This window comes from Pituophis catenifer, unplaced genomic scaffold (genome assembly GCF_029215685.1).
Source record: "Pituophis catenifer annectens isolate HBS135680 unplaced genomic scaffold, rPitCat1.0.hap2 SCAF_1, whole genome shotgun sequence".
Classification (NCBI taxonomy): domain Eukaryota; kingdom Metazoa; phylum Chordata; class Lepidosauria; order Squamata; family Colubridae; genus Pituophis; species Pituophis catenifer.
This window is the reverse complement of record NW_027256881.1, coordinates 78,493,901-78,513,972: the sequence shown is the minus strand read 5'-3', so window position 1 is coordinate 78,513,972 and position 20,072 is coordinate 78,493,901. Positions and strand designations below refer to the sequence as shown.

Below are 20,072 nucleotides of genomic sequence, written 5' to 3'. Positions count from 1 at the left end.
CCCTCATTACATTAAAATAGGATTTTAGCCATTCTTTAAAATCCATTTTTTAAAATAAAATTAGGTAATAACCTAATTGCCTAGGTAATAACTTGATGTAATTTATTTTTAAGAGACATAGATATTGGTTAGAGCAGTGTATCCATTTAACAAGCTTAGTATTTTACTAATTCAATTGACACCAGAAGATAGAGCATCCATTTCCTGTAGTGTAAAAAATCAACAATGTTAAATATTTTACCCTGCCATTATTGCTTCGCAGCTGTGAAGCTCACACAATGGAACAGAAGTATTTAAAAAATGTATTGGCTCACATGTCCATAGAAATGCTCATTTTATTTTACTAGCATTTTTTGAATATTTTTGCCATTAGGAAATTGCAGTGTCACACGTAGTACCAGACTCATTTGGGTTTGTTTGGTTTCGACAGGTTCTCCTGTCGTTGTTCCTAAGCGCATCTCTCATTTAAAGCTTTCAAGTGCTGCACTGCAACATGGGATATCTTCCTTGGCTTACCTGATGTTTGAGGGAAGCTTATGTACTGTGAATACCTATTTTAGAACAAATTATTTTTGTTTGCATTGATGTTTAGTATTTTTTGCTGTTTATACTGTTTCTGACTTTATGTTGAAGAATAAAAATACAGCCTTTTTAAGCATTGCCTTCTGTCTTATGATTTGTTTTGACATGCCTAAAAAAAACTACAGTACTACTTTTATTTTATCATGACATTTTAAATCACATACTGCTGCCTCATGATGACATCTGCTGGAGAATGCTGGAAGGAGTCTGTCTTTTAATTAAAGCTGTTCTGTTAATGTATGTGATCATTCTATAAGACCTAATCCTAATACTAACATTTTCCAATATTATAGGAGACCAATAGTCAACTTTTTTACAAGCAAGACTCTTTTTCTTTCATCAGTTATTTAATCTTCCAATAATTTAGCTAATTCCATCTGTTAATTCTATCTTTGAAAGATAATTGATTACAGAGCTCTTCACCAGCTCTTTAAAGTGTTGAAGCTAAAACCCTGACTGATGGTGATACCTACGGTAGCCCTGTGCTATTGGAAAAGTCTAGATTTTAGACAAAATTTGAATTTCTGTTCATGGTAATGTTTTACAATTACTGTTCACTAATTATCTTACAAAACAAATGATTCTTGTAAAAATTCTCATCAGCAATTTCTTCATTATTTATTAGATTTTTACCCCATCTTTCCTACAGGAACTCAAGGTTTCACCTCTCAAAAAGCAACACCACCTGAAGTCCATTCTTTGAAGGAGATGGTTTAGAAAAGTGAACTATAAATAAACCTGATTAAATAGATTGGGCTAAGATGGCAGGGTTTCATTTCTTCCTTCTGTTCTGCAATTGACTTAACAACATTATGGTTTTTGGGATAATTTAAAGGAATGAAATGGATGCATTAAGCTCTGGAAAGCTTTTTGTCTCTTAATCCCCACCAAAACAAAGAGTAAAACATTCAGATCTGAGAACTGAAATGGGGTGCTGAAGCACCTCACTTAGTGAGTGCACAGTAGATTGCCCAATCTGGGAGTGGTCCAAAATCATCTAATGTTCAATTTACTGAATGTTACGATATTTGGGAATCTGTCTATGTACTTTGTGCTTTTTCTTTCTCTTTTTAGATGTTGAGGTTTTTTCCTTTTAAAATGCTTAATAAAATGAAATAAAGTATTTATTGTATTTTAAATAAAGTGTCTAATAACGTTAATAGGCTTGAATTATGGGATGTTTTGCACAATAACGAAAGTTGCAGAATACAGTAAGAGTATGATGGAAGTTCAGCATGCATGAGAATTGAATGCTTGACTAAAAGTTCAGCTGAACAAATACAAAACAAACATGTTTTCTTCTTGATTGTTTGAGTATATTTATGGATAAATGAATAATTATGTTGGTGCTGTTAGAGGTGTGATGGTTGGAGACATAAATGCATGTGTAATTTAGGTGCTAAATAATTGTAGATTGAATACTATGAATAAGTTGAGAGGAAGATGGAGAAAAATGAAGTTGGATAGCACTAAGTACCGTAAAATCCTTAAAAAAGAGGTGAGAAGTTTAAATTAAGAAAGGCACAATGAAGCACTGATTAGTACGCTATGCTGGAAATAAGAATAGTTTGTAAGAAACAAAAGGTAATGAGAGGTACAGCAAGTTACAGTGTTATAAACTAGTTTTAGATTTATTTCTTGTGTCTATTTTTTTTTTTTTTGGTTATCACATCTTAGTCCATGTATGGGCCTTCCATAATATTGTTTATCCTGAAAGAGAATTGTATGATGGGTGTATGTTTATGTACCGTTTGTTTAGCATCCATAAAATCAAATAACAGTATATGCCACTCGATAAAAATTGCTGATCCTTGTTACAATTTCCCTTGAATGGGAACTCTTCTAGCTTACTTACCCCATTGTAAATTGCCTTTTCCTGCACCTTTTCCAGATCTACTGTTTCCTTCCAAAGTACTCTTACTTCCAGATTGAATCAAGATAATTTTAAATTAATGTGACAGGTATACAAGAGTGTAAAGCTTTACTTAAAGCATCTGCAGAGTCTTTGACAGTCTTACTTTGACAAGAGCTTGTTCAGTTCAAATGAGGTTCCTCCAAGATCTGGATGGCTCCCATTCTGCTATTATTAGAAGACCTGTGAAGACTTGGCTCTTCACCCAGACCTTTAGTGAGGGAGAATGAGACCGCTTGCTTCATTCCATCTGGTCTATTGCACTTGATGCCTTTTATCTTTATTTTTAATGTTTTATTGCTGTTATTGTAATTTGTGTGTTGTGTGCCTCCCAGAGTCATTGAGTTACAAGTTTAATAAATAATAATTATTACTACTGCTGGTAATCTGCCAAAGAGAGTTTAGAGTGGAAGCAATAGGAACAAGCATCTGTGCAAGCAGCAGGAAATTGGCAAGGCTTCTGCTTTCTTCCACAGAATAGAGACAATGTCTGATAAAAAAAAAAATATCTGTTGGAACCGTAGAGAGTGGCATGCTGGTTGAAGAATGACATTCATTCATACTTGCCTGAATGAAGAGATGTAATAAGATCCCTTCTGAAATAATTCTAATGACTCCTGTTCTGATATTTTGAAGCAATTGGGGCTTGATTCTGTTTCTTGTATAGCTTCTATCTAGATGATATTGGCCTGCCTGATGTTATTTGAAATAAATCTTGCTATTTTATTTGAATTTATCTAAATCATTTATCACTATTCTATAACAGCTTAAACATAACTACTACTTGTTTCTGTAAAGAAAACAGGAACCATAGTCAAAGTTTCAGATCGCACGAATATTGTACAAAATAATTTATAGTTATCTCACATTTTTATTATAATTTCTGTGGTTTTGTTATCTAGGTTTCTGGGTTGTTAATGCTTTGTTAGCCACCCAGAATTAATTTATTAAGATAGTCAGCCATATACATTCAGATGAATAAAGAATTTCAAACTTTATTTATTGCTGGGGCTTTTATAAAGTGAAGTTTCAGAATGGTACACAAAGGATAACACCAATGACGGCAGCACTTACTAACCTTCAATGTGTCAATTATTGTATTCAAGTTAGCACTCTTTTCCTTAGGCATCTGCTGACTTCGTGCTTGGTTGAGAGATCATAAAGAAATTAGTGCTATAACTTAGACTGTAGAGTTATCAGATGTTATCAATTTTTGGTTCATGTGTTAATTTTCATAGCCCCTCTGCTTTGCTAGTGATCACATTGAAAAGATTATCTGTGCTACATATGTCTGCACAATTAGCCAAAGACAAACACTAAAACTTCAAAAGGCTACTCCACAGTAGTGGGTTTCAATTTAGTTTGCTACCAGTTCACTCTCACGTGCGTGACACTTCTGTGCATGCGCAGAAGCGTCTGGGCGGGTGGGCGGAGCCTCCCGCCACCGCTACCAGTTTGCCAGATCCAGGCTGAACTAGTAGCAACCCACCACTGCTACTACATCATGCTTAATGTAGAAGTTATATAATAGTATGACATTGTAACTGAATGCTACTTTCAGAGACATGATTATTTGCCCAGTATCCTATATACATTTCTTCTGACTAAAGAAAGCATTGAATTAGTAGCCTCTAGTGAAATATGAAGAATCTTAATTTCCAAGGACCTCTAGTTAAAAAAAACGAAATAGCACGTTTCTGTTTTAAATAGGATGATGCTGTCCAGCAAATAAAAGTCAGGGGGATATTTGAGCATAACTTTTGTTTGCTAGGCACAAAAGCAAAGGCCAAGAGTACAGTAATATTGAAACCAAAGAATTGGGCCTGTATGACACAAATGTCATGTCAAAATAGAGATACATAGTTATTTTGGCAGCTGCAAAGCCAAGGGAATCAGGCAAGTAAAAGGAAATTTGAGAAATATTAATTCTAAATCAGTACTGTAAGGTATACAAGATATAGAAAGCTGCAGCTGGATGATTAAAGTTGCAAAAGCTTGTTTTATAATTGTGAGCCTAATTGCAGAAGTGTGGGTTGACATGAAATAAAATAGCATATAAAAATGCTTGCTATGAAATGGAACAGAAAGTAAGTTGCTTCCTCATATTTTCACAGTTCAGAGTATTAATAAGCCTTCTCTGACTTGTATGAAGGCTGCTATCCACCCTTCAGGTTCTAATTATGTTTAAATTTGTAATAGTCTCAGATCTAAACCATCTGCTCTCAATTTATCTGCATTAATCAATGGACAGTATAAGAAACATAAATATGTGAAGTGAGGCTCAGATTTGGATCCAATCAGAAAACAACTTGAAACAATCTTTTGTTTCCACTTTCTGAAATTGGATCTCTACTTAAATTTGTCTTCAAGGGAAATATAATTATGCCATCTCCTAGTAATTAAATTTGGCAGCCATCTTAAAAATGAATGGAAATAAGCAGGTTTTACTTTAATATCTGTGATTGTTTGCATTGCCAAGATCAATAGTACATAGTATTCCCTTCTCCATTTTCCCCCCACAGGTACTACCGGAAGCTGGTTCAATACAGATGGTTACTGGCCCAAAGTCACACATTCAGTGTCCATGACTGAGGGAGAAACTGAATCTCTCTTGAGCCAGTCCAACACCTTAACTCTTGCACTTTACTGGAAAAATTCTTATACACCATGGGTATTGCAGAAAATAGTTCATGCAATCAATAGCATTAATATTGGACCAAATACAACATTCATATTCCAGTTTTGATTTTTTTTAATGCTCATTCCTGATTATGACCTAGAAAGAACAAATTTATTTAAAAACTATAATATTGTCATTCAAAATAAGTGAATAGCAATTGAATCAATGCTATGGCATATGTGAGTTTCTGCCCTGCTGAGAACAATGCCTTCAGGACACTCATTTATTTTCACTTTTGAATGTATGACTCCCCCCACCCATTTTTAATGTACCTAGCTAATTATATTTTAACCTGAGATGTGAAACGAACATCTCCCAGTTATTTCATCCCATCCCATATAAAATATACAATTTGAGGAAGTTATTCAAAATTTGAAATGTCAGGAAAGACCCTTCAGTGTGATACAAAAATAGTTCTATAAAAATCTCCATACTGGAGCTGCTTAACTCAAAGAGACTTACTTTTGAAATAAATTGAGCAGCATGGTATAGTTAAATGCTGCCTGGGCAATAAGCAGATTGTTCACCTCTTCCTAAAAAGGTCTTGAAATCTCTTATTCTACTGAAATTTGATACTTATATGTTCTATAAGGAGGATAAATCTTTCTATGAAATTATTTGGGGATGTGGGAAAGAAAAAAATTCATTCCTACCTCATTTCCAAGTGGGATTTATTTATTAATTTTTATGCCACCAATTTCATTTCAACTCGTGGTGGCACATAACTCATATTGGGCAAATGATCTTATTCAGTTTTCAGTGAATAGAAAGAAACCTGACTTGAATATGCATATAAATATATATTTAATTATTGTTAAAAAAACCCCACCATTTATAAGGTTCTTTATTTTATAAATGGTCATTTATAGACATTTTAATATTTTTACTATACTGTATTGATTTAAAACATAGTATTGGATGAATCATTTCCACTGATCAACTGGGAAGATTGATTTTGCATCAGAGTTAAAGATAGCAGAGGTTTGGCATTCTACCTGATGTTCCTGCAACATAGGCAATTGATATACAAGAAATAGACTGAAATGTGTGGACCTTTTTAAAGAATCAGGTAGACTTTTATGACTAAGTGCTATGCTTCTAAATTGTTTAGAAATTGGCTATTATTTTTAAAAAATCACCCTATTGATAATAAATTATCAGAGAACGTGAACAAAATTCAGGTACTGGCACAAGTCACTGCAGTTGTGACTTCAACTTAAGTTTGGCAAGATTTGCTTAATTGTGCATTAAATCCATTAAATTCAATGGGGATGGAATCAGAGTTGGAAAAAGTCATTTATGACTTTGAATCTAAATCATAAATTAGGAATCCAAATTAAAGCATCTCGGGCCAATGGTTGCCTAGCCTTGTTCCACTGTTGAACTGTTCTTACTATTACAGTCTGGGTTTGTTTTTGTTTTTTGACAGTCAATCAGAATCTGCCCTCCTACAGAAGATTATTCTGTCTCTTGGAACAAGAATCAACCTTACTTGATGTTTTCAATGGGATATTCTACTACTTATTTGTAAAGTATTATACCCCTCCCCTCAGTTGGTCGTTTCTCCAGGGTAAACACATAACAGTGCTGTTACTTCAATCCTTCTGCAAAGGACTTACTTTCTAGCCCCTAATTCTATTGAACCTGTTCCATTCCCACTCCCCCCCAAATCCTTCTTAAAGAATGTTGTCCAGAACTGATGCAATCTGAGGCTGGGTGTTGAATCATTGCAGTGAAATTATTCCAATATTTACATTGGTCTTGTTCAGCAGCCACATCACATTGTTGGCTCATACCTTTTTCACAAGTATCATTACCATACCAGATATCTCCTGTCCTATATTTTTACATTTAATAGTTGTTTTCTAGGTGATCTTTGCACTTATCTCTGTTAGATTTAATTATTTTACTTTGTTTTTCCAACATATTACGATCACTTTGAATTTTATTTTTGTTTTCTAGGTATTAGCTATCCCATCCCTATTTAGTCTGTATAAATATATTAAAAATGTAAATATGTATTGCACCTCTTCATCTAAATCAGACATGAAAATATTTTTTCAGTATTTTACATGTGCCCATGTACACTGGCACGTGTGCACACATGCATACACAGAAAGAGAAATATTTTAATGAAAATACTGAAGGACCTTGAAAAGTAGGACCAAGATTGATCCTTTGGGCATCTCTTTCCAGTTTGATGAACAACCACGGATGAACATATATACAGTAAAAGTGATTTTCAGGCCAGCTGTATCTAATTGTCAAGTCATTAAGACCATATTTAATAGAATCTCTGATCAGCAAGTCATGAAGTATTTCGTTAAATGCTTTACTGAAGTCACAGACTGTTTCTATAGGATTCCCATAATCTATCAAAGTACCACATGAAGGGGAAAAAAACCAAGGTAAGCTAATTCAATAAGTTTTCTGTTGATAAATTCATCCTAACCTTGTAATTAATTCTCTATTCTCACATTGTTTTTAGAGCAATATCAATATGATCTGAATAGAATATTTCTATCTTTTTGAAGATGGGGACATTTGCTCCAATCATTTGGCATTTGTTGGAAGAAATATCCTTCTGGGTTCAGTTCCAAGTGGGGAAAAAGACACTGGAAATATGGTGGTTGTTTGGAAAGGTGGTTTAATGGTGGACAGGATCACATTCCTGAACAGAAAAGGGGCCGAGATGCTGAGAGTTCCTGGGTTTTAGGCCTTCTCTGGGCTTTGAACTTCCTGGGGCACAGGAAGAATATCCTGATTGGTTGTCAGACTCCCGGGGGGGGGGGGTCTTAGCTAGCCTTGCTGGTTGATGTAATCTTCCCAGGTGCCATGTTTCTGTTGCTATATGGGTCCTTTGTGTTGCAGATGGGATGCTGAGGCCTTAATGGCCCATTGACAAAGGTGGGGGGAATGAGTTTCTGCTTCTCTGAGTTTCTACTTCACTTTTAGGGGAAATATTCTGCCTTTTTAGTATATCCTAAAATATTTCATTTTTCTAGGAGAGGGGGTGGGTTTTAACTTCGAACAATTTACCAATTCTCTTAAGTTTCTTTTTTTAAAAAATCACACTGTAAGGGTTCAGGCAGACTCTCAGCTTCTTCATTATCTGGTCTGAAGTTAAACACATTCAAAATAAAAAGTTACAAGTACTCAGATTATTTATTTATTTATTTATTTATTTATTTATTTATTTATTTATTTATTTATTATTTATTTATTTATTTATTTATTTATTTATTTATTTATTTATTTATTTATTTATTTATTTATTTATTTTTCTATGCTGCCCACTTTCCGAGGACTCTGGGCGGCTTATACCAAAGACAGTATACTAAATAGCATATTGCCCCCAACAATCTGGGTCTTCATTTTATCCATCTCGGAAGGATGGAAGGCTGAATCAGCCTTGAGCCGCTGAGATTTGATCCGCTGATCTGCTGAACTAGCAGTCAGCTGAAGTATCTGCAGTACTGCACCCTAACCACTGCACCACCTCAGCTCTTCTATGACCATTTGTTTAGCATTTAGTTACAATGGTGCTAAATGAGTGGTGCTTAAAATTGGCCCTCAATGGTCTGGCCATTCCCAAGATCATGTGATCAATTAGCACATACTTACCCTAGTTGCAGCATCCTGTGGTCATGTGTTTATTATTTGCAACCTTTCCTGCCGGCTTCCCATAAGTAAAGTCAATAAAGCCGGCAGGGAAGGTTGCAAGTCATGCCCACTCATGCATGCCCCGACTCCTTGCATGGGACTTATGTCCCTTCTCATTTAATAACCTACATTGTCCTGCCATTACTACAGTAAACAGCACTGCCACGATTTTTCACTAGTTATGTGTTGTTGCATTTGTTATAACCCAAAGACTACCTATATTCTCCGACTATGTTCATTTTGGCCTCAAGCTTCCATCCTGCCCTTCATCCAGTTCTTCACAATTTCTTGGTGGAACATTTGAGTTCCTTGTTAGAGAAAAATGAAGCAAAGTACTAGTTATGTAGCTTTTTGTTGTTGTTGTTGCAAGATCGAATCTGGGTCAGTCACCGGGACCAGGGGTTTACTCTTCCTAGCTTTCAGACTTGTGAGGGAACCATCTTAAGGGAATCTCTCTCTACTGGAATATGTGTTTTGGCCTATTCTGAGAGTTGCATTTATGTAGTGCCTTCCTATTGGTTAATTGGTGTGTTGAAGGCTGTTGTTTCCTTGTGCTGCCAAGCCCTCGGTTCCATAGAACCTGATAAGCTGGTGGTAAATCAGCACTCCTGCTGACTGACAAGGGGCCAGTTTCCCAGGCTTCAATCATTTCCCTGGCTATCTTTGTACCTGCATGGCGAACAGTCTTAATTTTTTTTCCTTAACTAATGGCATTTTGCTATATTCTGCTCACCCAAAGAATACAGGGTATAGAGCTTCAGACTGAAGTTAAAGGTCTGCACTGACATGGTAGAAATTGAAAAACTAGGGGCACTTTGGAACCAGCAAGATATCTATACAGTCTAATTTTTCCCAAAGCTGAAAATAGTATTTTTCAAAGTCAAACATAACATTTTATGATTTACATTACTGCAAGGCATTACTCCGAAGCCCCATTAACTGAGCATACTTGCCTATTAATGACAAGAGATCAAAACCATTTCATATGTATTACTACATTTTAAACTCTATTGGGATATCGGGTCCTTTTATCTTCTGCCCCTGATATGTATATTTCCAAGAAGATCAAACAATTTCTATGTGAATCATCATGTAGAAGATATCAAGCCATTTACCACTTGCACGGTAGCCAATTTCTATGTTGCGACAATGAAAATAATTGGTTACATAAACAACTATTTTTTTAGTATTTATTGCTTTAGATTTAACACATACTAGCTATCTTGTTTTTGGATGACATATACTTTACTTCCTAATCTGAAGTATTTTAAATTTACACTTGCACAGATACTATTACAGTAATATATATATTACATATCTATGTTTTATTTTGTCTTTGTTATCCTAGTGTTTTATTTCTATTTGATTTTAATTTGGTATTGTGGATTTTTTAAAATTTTGCTGGTCCTTTTTATATTATTATATAACAGATATTGGAGCAATTAAAATCTCTCCTCTTTGTGACATTATGCACTTTTTGAAAAGTTTGCTTTGGGAAATCACCATTCACACCTTTTCTTTGGTTGAGAGGTAATCTACATGATCTATTAATAATAGATTGTTAATCAATTGATGAGATAGTGATGTAAAGTATGTTGAAAGTTGTCTGCTATTCTATTTCACAGGTTAATTTATAGTCATGAGACTTCCTGCTCACCCCAATCTTAAGTATTAGTTCTGACTCCACTTAACTTTTCTGAGAACAGCTAAGATAGGCTTGGTACGGCTGTACCAAGGCTGTACCTGCTATGGCAGACCAAAGTTTAGAATACTAAGAAAAATTTCTGCTAAAATACATTAGTTTTGTAATTTGCTATTTCCATATAATTTTTACAAAATTATGTGTTTTCCATGGTTAATTTCAATTTAAATAGAAATATATTTTTAATCATAAAGTTACATTGAAAAATATTTAATTTATATAAAATTAAATTTTAAAATATGAAAACAACTTTGCTTAAGTTTTTAAATCTGTAATTACATGTCTGATATAAACAATAGTTTAACACTTATAAATCTTTTATTTTCTGTTTTCATTATCAATCAACACAGAATAGATAATTCCATGCCACAAGTCACCATAATTTATAGTCACTTATTTATTTACATCTTCTAAAGGAAGAGTTAATTTACTTTTGAAATAGAAATTTATGTCATTTTCATTAGTGTGGCTTACCAGAGCTACTGCATTCATAAACTATTTAAAAGATATGTTGCAAAGAACAGAATAATTGTTTCATAAAGAAAAATCATTTTTGTTTGTAGTTTCAACATATAATTAAATTATATACATTGCACTGATATAAAATGGAGAAATGCTTGCCTTTGTCAACTTATAACTTAAAGAAACTTATAAATTTATCCAAGTTTATAATCTTATAACTGAAAGGAACAAGTACCATATTTTTCAGAGTATAAGACGCACTTCCCCCCCCCCCAAAAGAGGGTGGAAATGTTGGTGCATCTTATACACCGAATACAGCCTTTTTTGGCCTCCCAAAGCCCTGCCCCGCTCGCCACATTTTTGTGAAAAATGGATTATAAAATGCACCAAGATTTCGAAGAGGTAAGTAAGAAAAAAAAAGTTTTTGCCCTCCCCCAGCCCCCAGGAGCACTCTGCAGGCCTCCCAAACCTTCTGCGCATCCCTTTTGCAAAAACAGGCCATTTTTTTTGCAAAAATGGGGCATTTTTGCCCTCCCCCATCACCCAGGAGCACTCTGCAGGCCTCCCAAACCCTCTGCGCACCGCGTTTTTCACAAAAATGGGCAAAAAACGAGCCCATTTTTGCAAAAAATGGAGCATGCAAAGGGTTTGGGAGGCCTGCAGAATGCTCCTGGGGGCTGGGGAGGGCAAAAATGTTTTTTTTCTTACTTACCTCTTCAAAGTCTTGGTGCGTTTTATATACCAGTGTGTCTTATAATCCGAAAAATATGGTAGTTGCTTTAAAAAAAATCCATGACTAAAATTTACCCTGAATGGATGGAAAAAAGAAACAATTTCTTCACTAGGACAAAACCACTACCGCCCTCTTTAAAAAGGTGAAATTGAACAATGGTATGTATTTGAAATTGAATGTTGCTTAAAGCTCATGTGGCTAAAATATAGGAATTGATTTGTAATATAGGAATATTAAGGAGAATTGATTCTCTGTAATGTTATCAGCTCCAGAGAAATAGATGATTTTAATATAATTATCAACTATAAATTTTGCAATATAATGCCACAAAATTCTTTGTTTTTTTTCAGATTAGTAAACCAGTTTTGGTTTCCTATAATTTTCGTACGTTCTTGCTGTCAAACAATATTCTTAGTTGCAAAATAAATAAATAAATCAAACACTTTGTACTTAATGGTGACTAGGCCAAGCTTCTTTTTTTGTTGTTGTTGTTGTTGTTTTTTAACTAAAGTCACTATTGCATATAATTAACAATTTCCCTCTCTTTCTTTGTTCTAGAAAGATCCAGAATATCTTTTGGGCTTCCTTTCACATGAGGCCAAATAGGAAATGCAAGTTGGAGAAAAAGCTTTTTTATCAGATAAAACCCAGAGGTAAATGTTTTTGTTGTAGAACCTTACTAAATATATTTGTAAATATAATTGTAAAATATTTTCTGAGTATTCACAATTGGAAAAATGTAGCTGATAAGAACTTCCTCGTTTTGACTTTGGCCCCAAAAGGGGGATGTAGCATTACTCTACATTGCCTGAGCACAATGAAACTTTGTATCCTTAATTCTTTCATGCCGCCAGGAAAATTCCAAAGTGTATTGAATAGAAAGACACAATTCATTACCCAATTTTTAAAAAGTTTGGGTATTAAAGACCATGAAACAGTTGCCTTTGCTAACTCTTGACAAATGCTTCAGTGAGCTTCCACCCCTTTTTAGTGCTGAATGGGACCTGCCTGGAATGGAAAATAGTCATCATTCTAAAATGCTTTATGTCCTATGTGAAGTGTCATTCTTACAGCACTTCCTTAAACTTATGGAGGAATGCAGAGATGACCTTGAAGAAAATATGCAGCAATCATTAATAAAGCATGACTAAGCCCAGGAAAACAGGAAAGCACGAGAAAGAAACTCAACCTTGCCCTGTCTTGACTTTTTAGTCTAAGACTGAAGAAAGGGAAATGCCGTCAGGCTTCCTAAATTGTTGTTATAGTCTTATGTCAATAAAGTTTATTTCTAACATTTTGGTGTTATCTATTTCCTCACCTGGCCTGCCTCAAAGGCCTGACAAAATCAAATTATTATTTCCATTTCTGAGATAGCTGAGAACAAAAAGGTGCATATCAGTATAAAGTTACGCAGGTTTCAGATTGTTTGATAGGTTTTTTTTTTAAAAAAAATTTGATTTATATGCCGCCCTTCTCCGGAGACTCAGGGCAGCTTACAATGCGCTAAGCAATAGCCTTCATTCTTTTTGTATATTTATACAAAGTCAGCTTATTGCCCCCACAACTGGGTCCTCAATTTACCTACCTTAGAAAGGATGGAAGGCTGAGTCAACCTTGAGCCTTGGCGAGATTCGAACCTGCAGTAATTGCAGGCAGCTGGTCTTAATAACAGGGTGCTTTAGACTACTGTACTACCAAGGCTAAATTGTTGGAGAAATAATATTGTCTTACACTCACTAGTCCCTCAATTTCACTATCCATGAAGCAATAGTATGCTACTTTTCCTTCCCCAGGACTATTTCAGATATTTAGTTTACACTAGAATATTGTAATCCACCCTGAAATAAAAATACGGATTCTTAGCAACAATTAATATTGGTTATTTTTGTTTTCATAAATAAGTTAATAAATTTGAATTTTGTTTTCCAAATTAACAAAATCTTTTTATAAACTATGTTTACCTTTTGAAGAGTTTTTTTAATAAGACAAAATTGTTAAGCCTAATTTATGTGCACTACTAATAGATCAGATTCTTCTTTTGCTACTGCCTCTCTTGCATGTCTAAATTTCTACAGATGAGGAAGAAAGAAAGAGAAGAACAATGGAATTTCATCTGATATGCATAGATAATCTGCTCAGATTATTCAGGATGAAGCAATGTAGTTCAGTGCAACTGTGAAAATATTATCCATGCTGGTCTGATTAATTTTCTATTATCTTTTGTTAGATAAGTCTTATCATGCACAATGTTTTATCTTATTTTCAGAAAGTACCATGTTTAGGGTGATTAAATACTGCTTATTTTACTTTAATCATTTTAGCTAAATTAAAAATATTTCATTGAGTGTTCATCTCAGTATATGCTGCATTACTGGGTTTTTATGGATATAGAAGCGAGCTGCTGAGTAATTATGAATAAGATGTAGTGTAAGAGTTGGAAGCCCCAATTATCACAGTCCTCTCAACTGGGTCAAATGATTGTGGAATAAATAAACTAGCAAGACTCTGAAATTTCAGTAAATCATGTTTTGTTGCTCTTCTCTCAAGAAATAAAAATTCTACGCTATTGCAATACATTTCTAAAATACACATGTTTAATTAATTAGATTTTTAAAATTAACAAAGAACTTGACACAAATCAGAATGGGAGATTTAAGGGAACAATTTTAAGAAGAATAACCATGTTTATAGAAGTGAAATGAATGAAAGGAAAGGAAATGAAAGGAAGAGAAGGTCTCTGGAAATGTATATATTTAAACCAAATGTTTTAACTGCCATCATCCATCAATTCTATAAAACCAGTTGGTCTATTGGTTAAGGCACCAGGTTATAAACTAGAAGCTTGTGAGTTCTAGTCCTTAGATATAAAAGCTGACTAGGTGACTTTGGATGAGTCATTCTCTCTCAGCCATGATGTCATCCTCAGGTGACAAGCCAGTCAATCAATTCCTGTCACAACCAACGGAACAATACTCGGTGGATTAAAAAAAACAAAACCCCAGACTCTGCACTTGAAGGAAAAATGCAAGGAAGAAGAAAATCTAATTCTATGAAGTCAAATGAGTAAGATGCTTAAGTACCAACAGTATTAGGAAAAACATTAAGAGAAATCCAAGCACTTCCTTAACTATAATAAAGCAAAGACTGAAAGAAACACAAGATCATTTAACAAAAAGTGGAAGCATTTTTTATTACTCAACTTATGTGGATCATTTCCGATAAGAGAATAAGAGGTAAGATAAGAGGGTAAAAGACCCCACTTTCCTGCTGTCCCTTCTCTTGGTTTTTACTCTGTCTTATTACTTTTAATTCTTTTTATATTTATCTTTTTATCAGTTTCTAAGTCAACAAGAGTTGTTTCAATAGTGAGATGGGTGGCACATTTTAAAAAAGAATTAAAATTTCTACATTATCTAGTGAAACTCGCCCTATGCCAAGTGCATGGAAGGAATGGCTAGGCCCAGCAGCCATCCCTTTCCAAAGAAGTAAACAGGAAGAGGAAACACCAACTATTCCATTTCTGTCACAAAGACATGAGCATATTTAGCCGTAAGGATGATACTCCATCATGTTCTGTGATGCTGAACATTTCTGGCAAGTTTTGTTTTTCAGGCATTTTAATGGTGAAAGGGGCTTTTTGCTTAAAGCTGGTTCATATTTGCAAATACTGAAGATGTTTATTTTGGTATTTTTGGAGAGAAATGTACAACTGGCATTGACCAAACTGCTACCTGCACTGCAGCAAAATAGGAAAGGATGGAAGCTGTCTAGTGTTAATTCCTCTATATCTTCTTCACCCAGCTGATTGCAGGCTAATGAGCCAGAAAGCATGTAAGCCATGGAAAGTCACAGATGCTTCTACTTCTTCCTTTTCCTTGCCCACCTTCCATTAGCATCACAATAATGCCTAGAGAGAAAGTGGAAACAGCTATTTCTGCTTGTTTACTCATCCTCACTCCCCCCCCCCCTTGGATATTACAATCAGAGAGGGAACCGCAATTGCCTTTGGGGCTTTTAGTTTTGTTAATCAAAGATCCTTTATGATAGAGAAGTGGGATAGGAATATCCGAATAGTATATTTTCTTGAATAATTATATGCATTACAGAAAAAAATAACCTGTAAATCCTCTTTTGCCCTACAGATCTATGTAATCTGAGATGATGACTATTTTAATATCTGACTACTCTCATGGTACCAACTTTGTTATTCTAGTCTATCTCTTGAGGATAGACATCTCTTTCTGTGAACATTTCCTTCACAGCTATTCTATATTCTGTAATGATATAAAATTGTCCTCCGATTTTGGAAAGTCAGAGAAAAGCACTAGATGGTGCAAATAGCAAATATTGTCAGCATTTCTTTGAATATCTGCAGTGAGGAAAAATGCTGTTTTATTTCACTCACTCTTGTAAGGATTTCATAAGATAAGTATGTTATTATATTTAAACAGAATAAAGAATTGTATATGGCCTTAAGGATTAAGCTTATTTGTTGTGGTATAGATTTTGGACAAAACTAATATTATAATTAATTTACTTCTTTTTAGCCTCAACTCAAGCTCAAAATAAAATTATCTTCAACATGGCAGGGCAATGTGGAATCTCACTTTTTGTTTTAACAAATTCCCCAGAAACACCCTTTGACTGTCTAATTTTAGCTGCATTATTGCCAAAAATCAGTGATGGGATTTCCTGCTCTTTTAAGACAAGAATCAAATTGTGTGATCCATTATATAAACTGAATTAAAAGCAAAGTATATACATAATATAAATCCTTCCTGGAAACTATTGTTTGCCTGCTTTGAATTTGAATACTGCATACCTCTGGGACAGCAGTTACTGAAGTACTCTGAATATTAAGAAGCTGTATAAAATTGCATGCAGATGGCCCCAATTATTTGCAGTTGCATTACCTGCAATTTAACATATCCACAGACCAATGTTTTGTCTTTTGAAAATATCTCTTTTAATGCACAATTTTGTTTGGAGGACTTTTGGAAGGGTTTTTGTGTGTGTGTGTATTTCAAAGTTACGACTTTTCCTCACAGCAATATTTTCTTTCCAATTTTAATTTTTAATTTATTAAATTTGTAAGGCTGCCCAGGAAAAAAATATTCTAAGTTACAGAAACTAGTGACAAAAACAATGATCAAAGGAAGCGTTACACACTTGGCATATCCCCATATGAAAAGAGTACTGTTGACTAATCAGTACTAAGAGTACCATTAATTAATCCAAGGCCTAGGAGAAAAACTGGTTTTAAAAGGCCGTTTTAAAATAAGATTGAGGAGCCCCATCAGATGATATTTTTTTTATCTATGGGACCTGGAGAATGCAGAGATCAGCCGTCCTTCTATTATCTAGCCCTTTTGCCATTAAAGTTACTCTAGACAACAACCAGCACCTGGAATTGCACCCAAAGGCTATTGGTAACTAATGCAGCTTCTAAACCAGAGGTATCACAGCATATCAAGATGTGCCTGTAACTATCCAAGCTGCCACCATCTGCAGCTTCCAACCAGTCTTCCAAGAGCAGCCTCACATAGGAATGCACTACAATAGTCCACACCTGACATGAAAAGAATGGGGTTCTGGAGTGTCTCCTGATTCAAAAAAAGAGTGAAATGGGCATAGCAAGATGGAGCTCTTCTTGGCCAGAGTGCTACCACCTCTCCTCATGCCTTGTTTTCTTGTAGTTTACCCCGCTGGAATGGAACGAAGGCCACCTACCCGATTCCTACCGCTGTTAGTCATCGTGTTAATAGTACTAGTATCAAACCATTAAGAGCGTTAATTCAAAATGGACAGGACTACTTCCTTCTGACATCCAAAAGAGCTTGGGACAACCACTTCCCTCGCGCCCGTGGGCCGGGATGCAGATCAGCCGGCGCCCTTTGCACTGGCCTAATGTTTTCCACCCTGACAGAATACTATTATTTCTAAAAAGGCAGCCTGTGAGTTTAGCGGACGAACGGAGGAACCGACGCTCCCGGGATGCCGAGGAGTGCGAGGAATTGGGAGGCAGCTTCACCTCGGCTTCCTCGGCCGAAGCGGGGGGCACGTGCACTCAGGCTGGAAAGAGCTGGGAGGCTCGGGCTCCTTTTCTCCCTTTTCCTGCTTGGGTTTCGGGACGCCTTCGTGGAAACCCCGCCCCTGGCTATGGGCGAAGCGACCAGGAAGAAGCAGGAGGCGAGAGGAAGCGCAGGCGGTGCTCGGCAGCCCGTATTCTGCTTCGCCGCCAGTTCAGGAGCTCCCTCGCCTTCTCGTGGCTTGGAAGTCCGGCAGGAAGGGAAGGGGAGGCGGCGGCTGGCCTGAATACGGAGCTAGAGCTGCCGCCGCCTTCCTCCTCCCCCCAGCGCCGCCGCGGCCCAGTAGGAGGGAGCCTGAAAACAGAGTCGCCAGTCAGGCTCTCTCCTAAGGCGGGGAGACACGCCGCCAAAGCCCACCATGGCCACTAAGGTGAGGAGACCACTCCGGCTGCCCCCCCCCCCCACCCACTCGCCCGCTGTAGGTTTGGGGAGCGTTGGCTTGGCCGCCCCCGCCCCCTCGGGTTTTGTTTGCGTTTTGAAACAAGTCGGGCGTTACATGGGCTGGTGGAGATGGGGGTTCGTGCCTCTCGCGCGCTGGGAGAGCGGCGGTTTGGCTGGGTCGCATCTCCCGCTCTTGGGGTGGGTGGGCGCCGTCTAGGACGGTGGCATGAGGGATACTTGTCTGAAGGGCGTGTTTGAGGAAAAGACCCTCGGCTGAACTGGGGGGCGGGGGGGGAAAGAGAGGGAGGGTAACGTAGCCCGAGCTGTGCCTTTTATCTTGGCGCCTTTCGTGTACTCTGCCCCTTTGGTTATTGCACGCGCAGGCAGACCCCCCCTCCCCTCCCCTCCGCGTGGGCCTTGGACCTGTTTTCCGGTTGGGGCCAGCCAACCGAAGGCAGAACGCAAACTTTGAAATAGTGCTAGGGAGAGAAAAAAAGAATTCTCTCCAACTAAATAAGTTCATTTAAGCTGATAGTGAAATGAGTACTTTTGGACTGGGGTGGTGGGGAGAATAGATTTCGTTTCCTAGTTCAAAGGCTTCTGTGCCCTCTTCTTATAAACTTCGTTATTTTCCTACCTTGGGCATTTTTTTCCCCCTTCAGGTTCAAGTGTTGTTATTTTAATTGCAGATCTGTGACAATATCAGAAGAGCTTAGGCTGGCTCTCTTGCTCTTTTGGTAGGCGTGTTCACATTCAGCACACACCCCTCCATACTGTACTTCTTTCCAGATGTAAAAATAAAAGTGCGTCTGTTCCATGCTGCAATTGTGTCCATGATGCAAATGCAAATATTACAGGGTCTTTTTTTTTTTTAATCTAAAATTGTAGATGTTTATGTGAGTATAATTGGGTCTTGCTTGGCTAATGCTTTTAGGGCTGCAAATGTTAATTACAGGAAAACATTTTGACAATACTCATTAACATCTCAACACGTTATTGTGGGAACTGGGAAATAAAAGCAAGATATGTTTAAATTCGGCAGTTAAAACCATTTTTGCTTAATTTAACTCTTGAATACAGCTGTAAAAACTTGTGACTATTAGTGGAAGAGACCCTTGTTCTCTTGATCTATAGGCCTAAAACTAATGTAATTACCAGTGCATGTATACAATAATTAAGATTTCTGAACCATGTGTGAAATAAAATAGGTTCTTTAATCACATGGATCTATTGTTTAGAATTGTAGTTAGTAATGCTTTTACAGTGTCTATACTTCCCATGTTGGTTACTATTATCCACTGAGATTGAGAAATTGGTTGAAGTGAATAAACTTCAGCTAATATACTGATATTAGCAAAACAAGTATTAACAACAAATATACATATACACATATACATATATCAGCCTCAGTTTGGTGTAGTGAAAGCATACTGGTTTTTGAAAGTATTTATTGCCACTGACTGCAGTTAATATTGACTATTGCACATGAACAAACTGAAATTTATGTAAAATGGAAACAAATGTTTCTAATGTCTATTGGCTATGCTGAAGGAAAGACAAGAGCACAAGATTTTCTGGCCTTTTTTTCTGTTGTTTGTGGACAAAATTCCTATTCTTTCTATTTCATTTCAAAACAATTCACACACGCCAAATTGTAGGCTCTGAGTTCATGTGATCTTTTCTGATAATTGGCTAATTAATCAGTTTCTTCAGAACTGGATCAAGTTCTTTGAAGTATGTCATTTATTTTTCAGTGCTCAGCATTCTAGCAGGAAAGGAAAAAATGACTTAAGTCTAAGTTTTTTTACAAAAATGAATCACAAGGCATTGATGTTGACTAATGCTGTTATTTCATCTGTCGCTGTACA

The 20,072-nt window shown here is 36.3% G+C and overlaps 1 protein-coding gene across 1 annotated transcript in view; it reads left to right on the top strand.

Annotated features, from left to right (window-relative positions):
* The first annotated feature begins 17,928 nt into the window (after window positions 1-17,928).
* The window catches only part of SNX9 (sorting nexin 9), a 37,038-nt gene continuing 34,894 nt past the window's right edge, over window positions 17,929-20,072 (top strand). Inside the window, exon 1 of the mRNA XM_070932632.1 lies at window positions 17,929-18,193. Coding sequence (XP_070788733.1) covers window positions 18,182-18,193 — 12 coding nt within the window. The 5' untranslated portion in view covers window positions 17,929-18,181. The remainder of the gene's footprint in view (window positions 18,194-20,072) is intronic.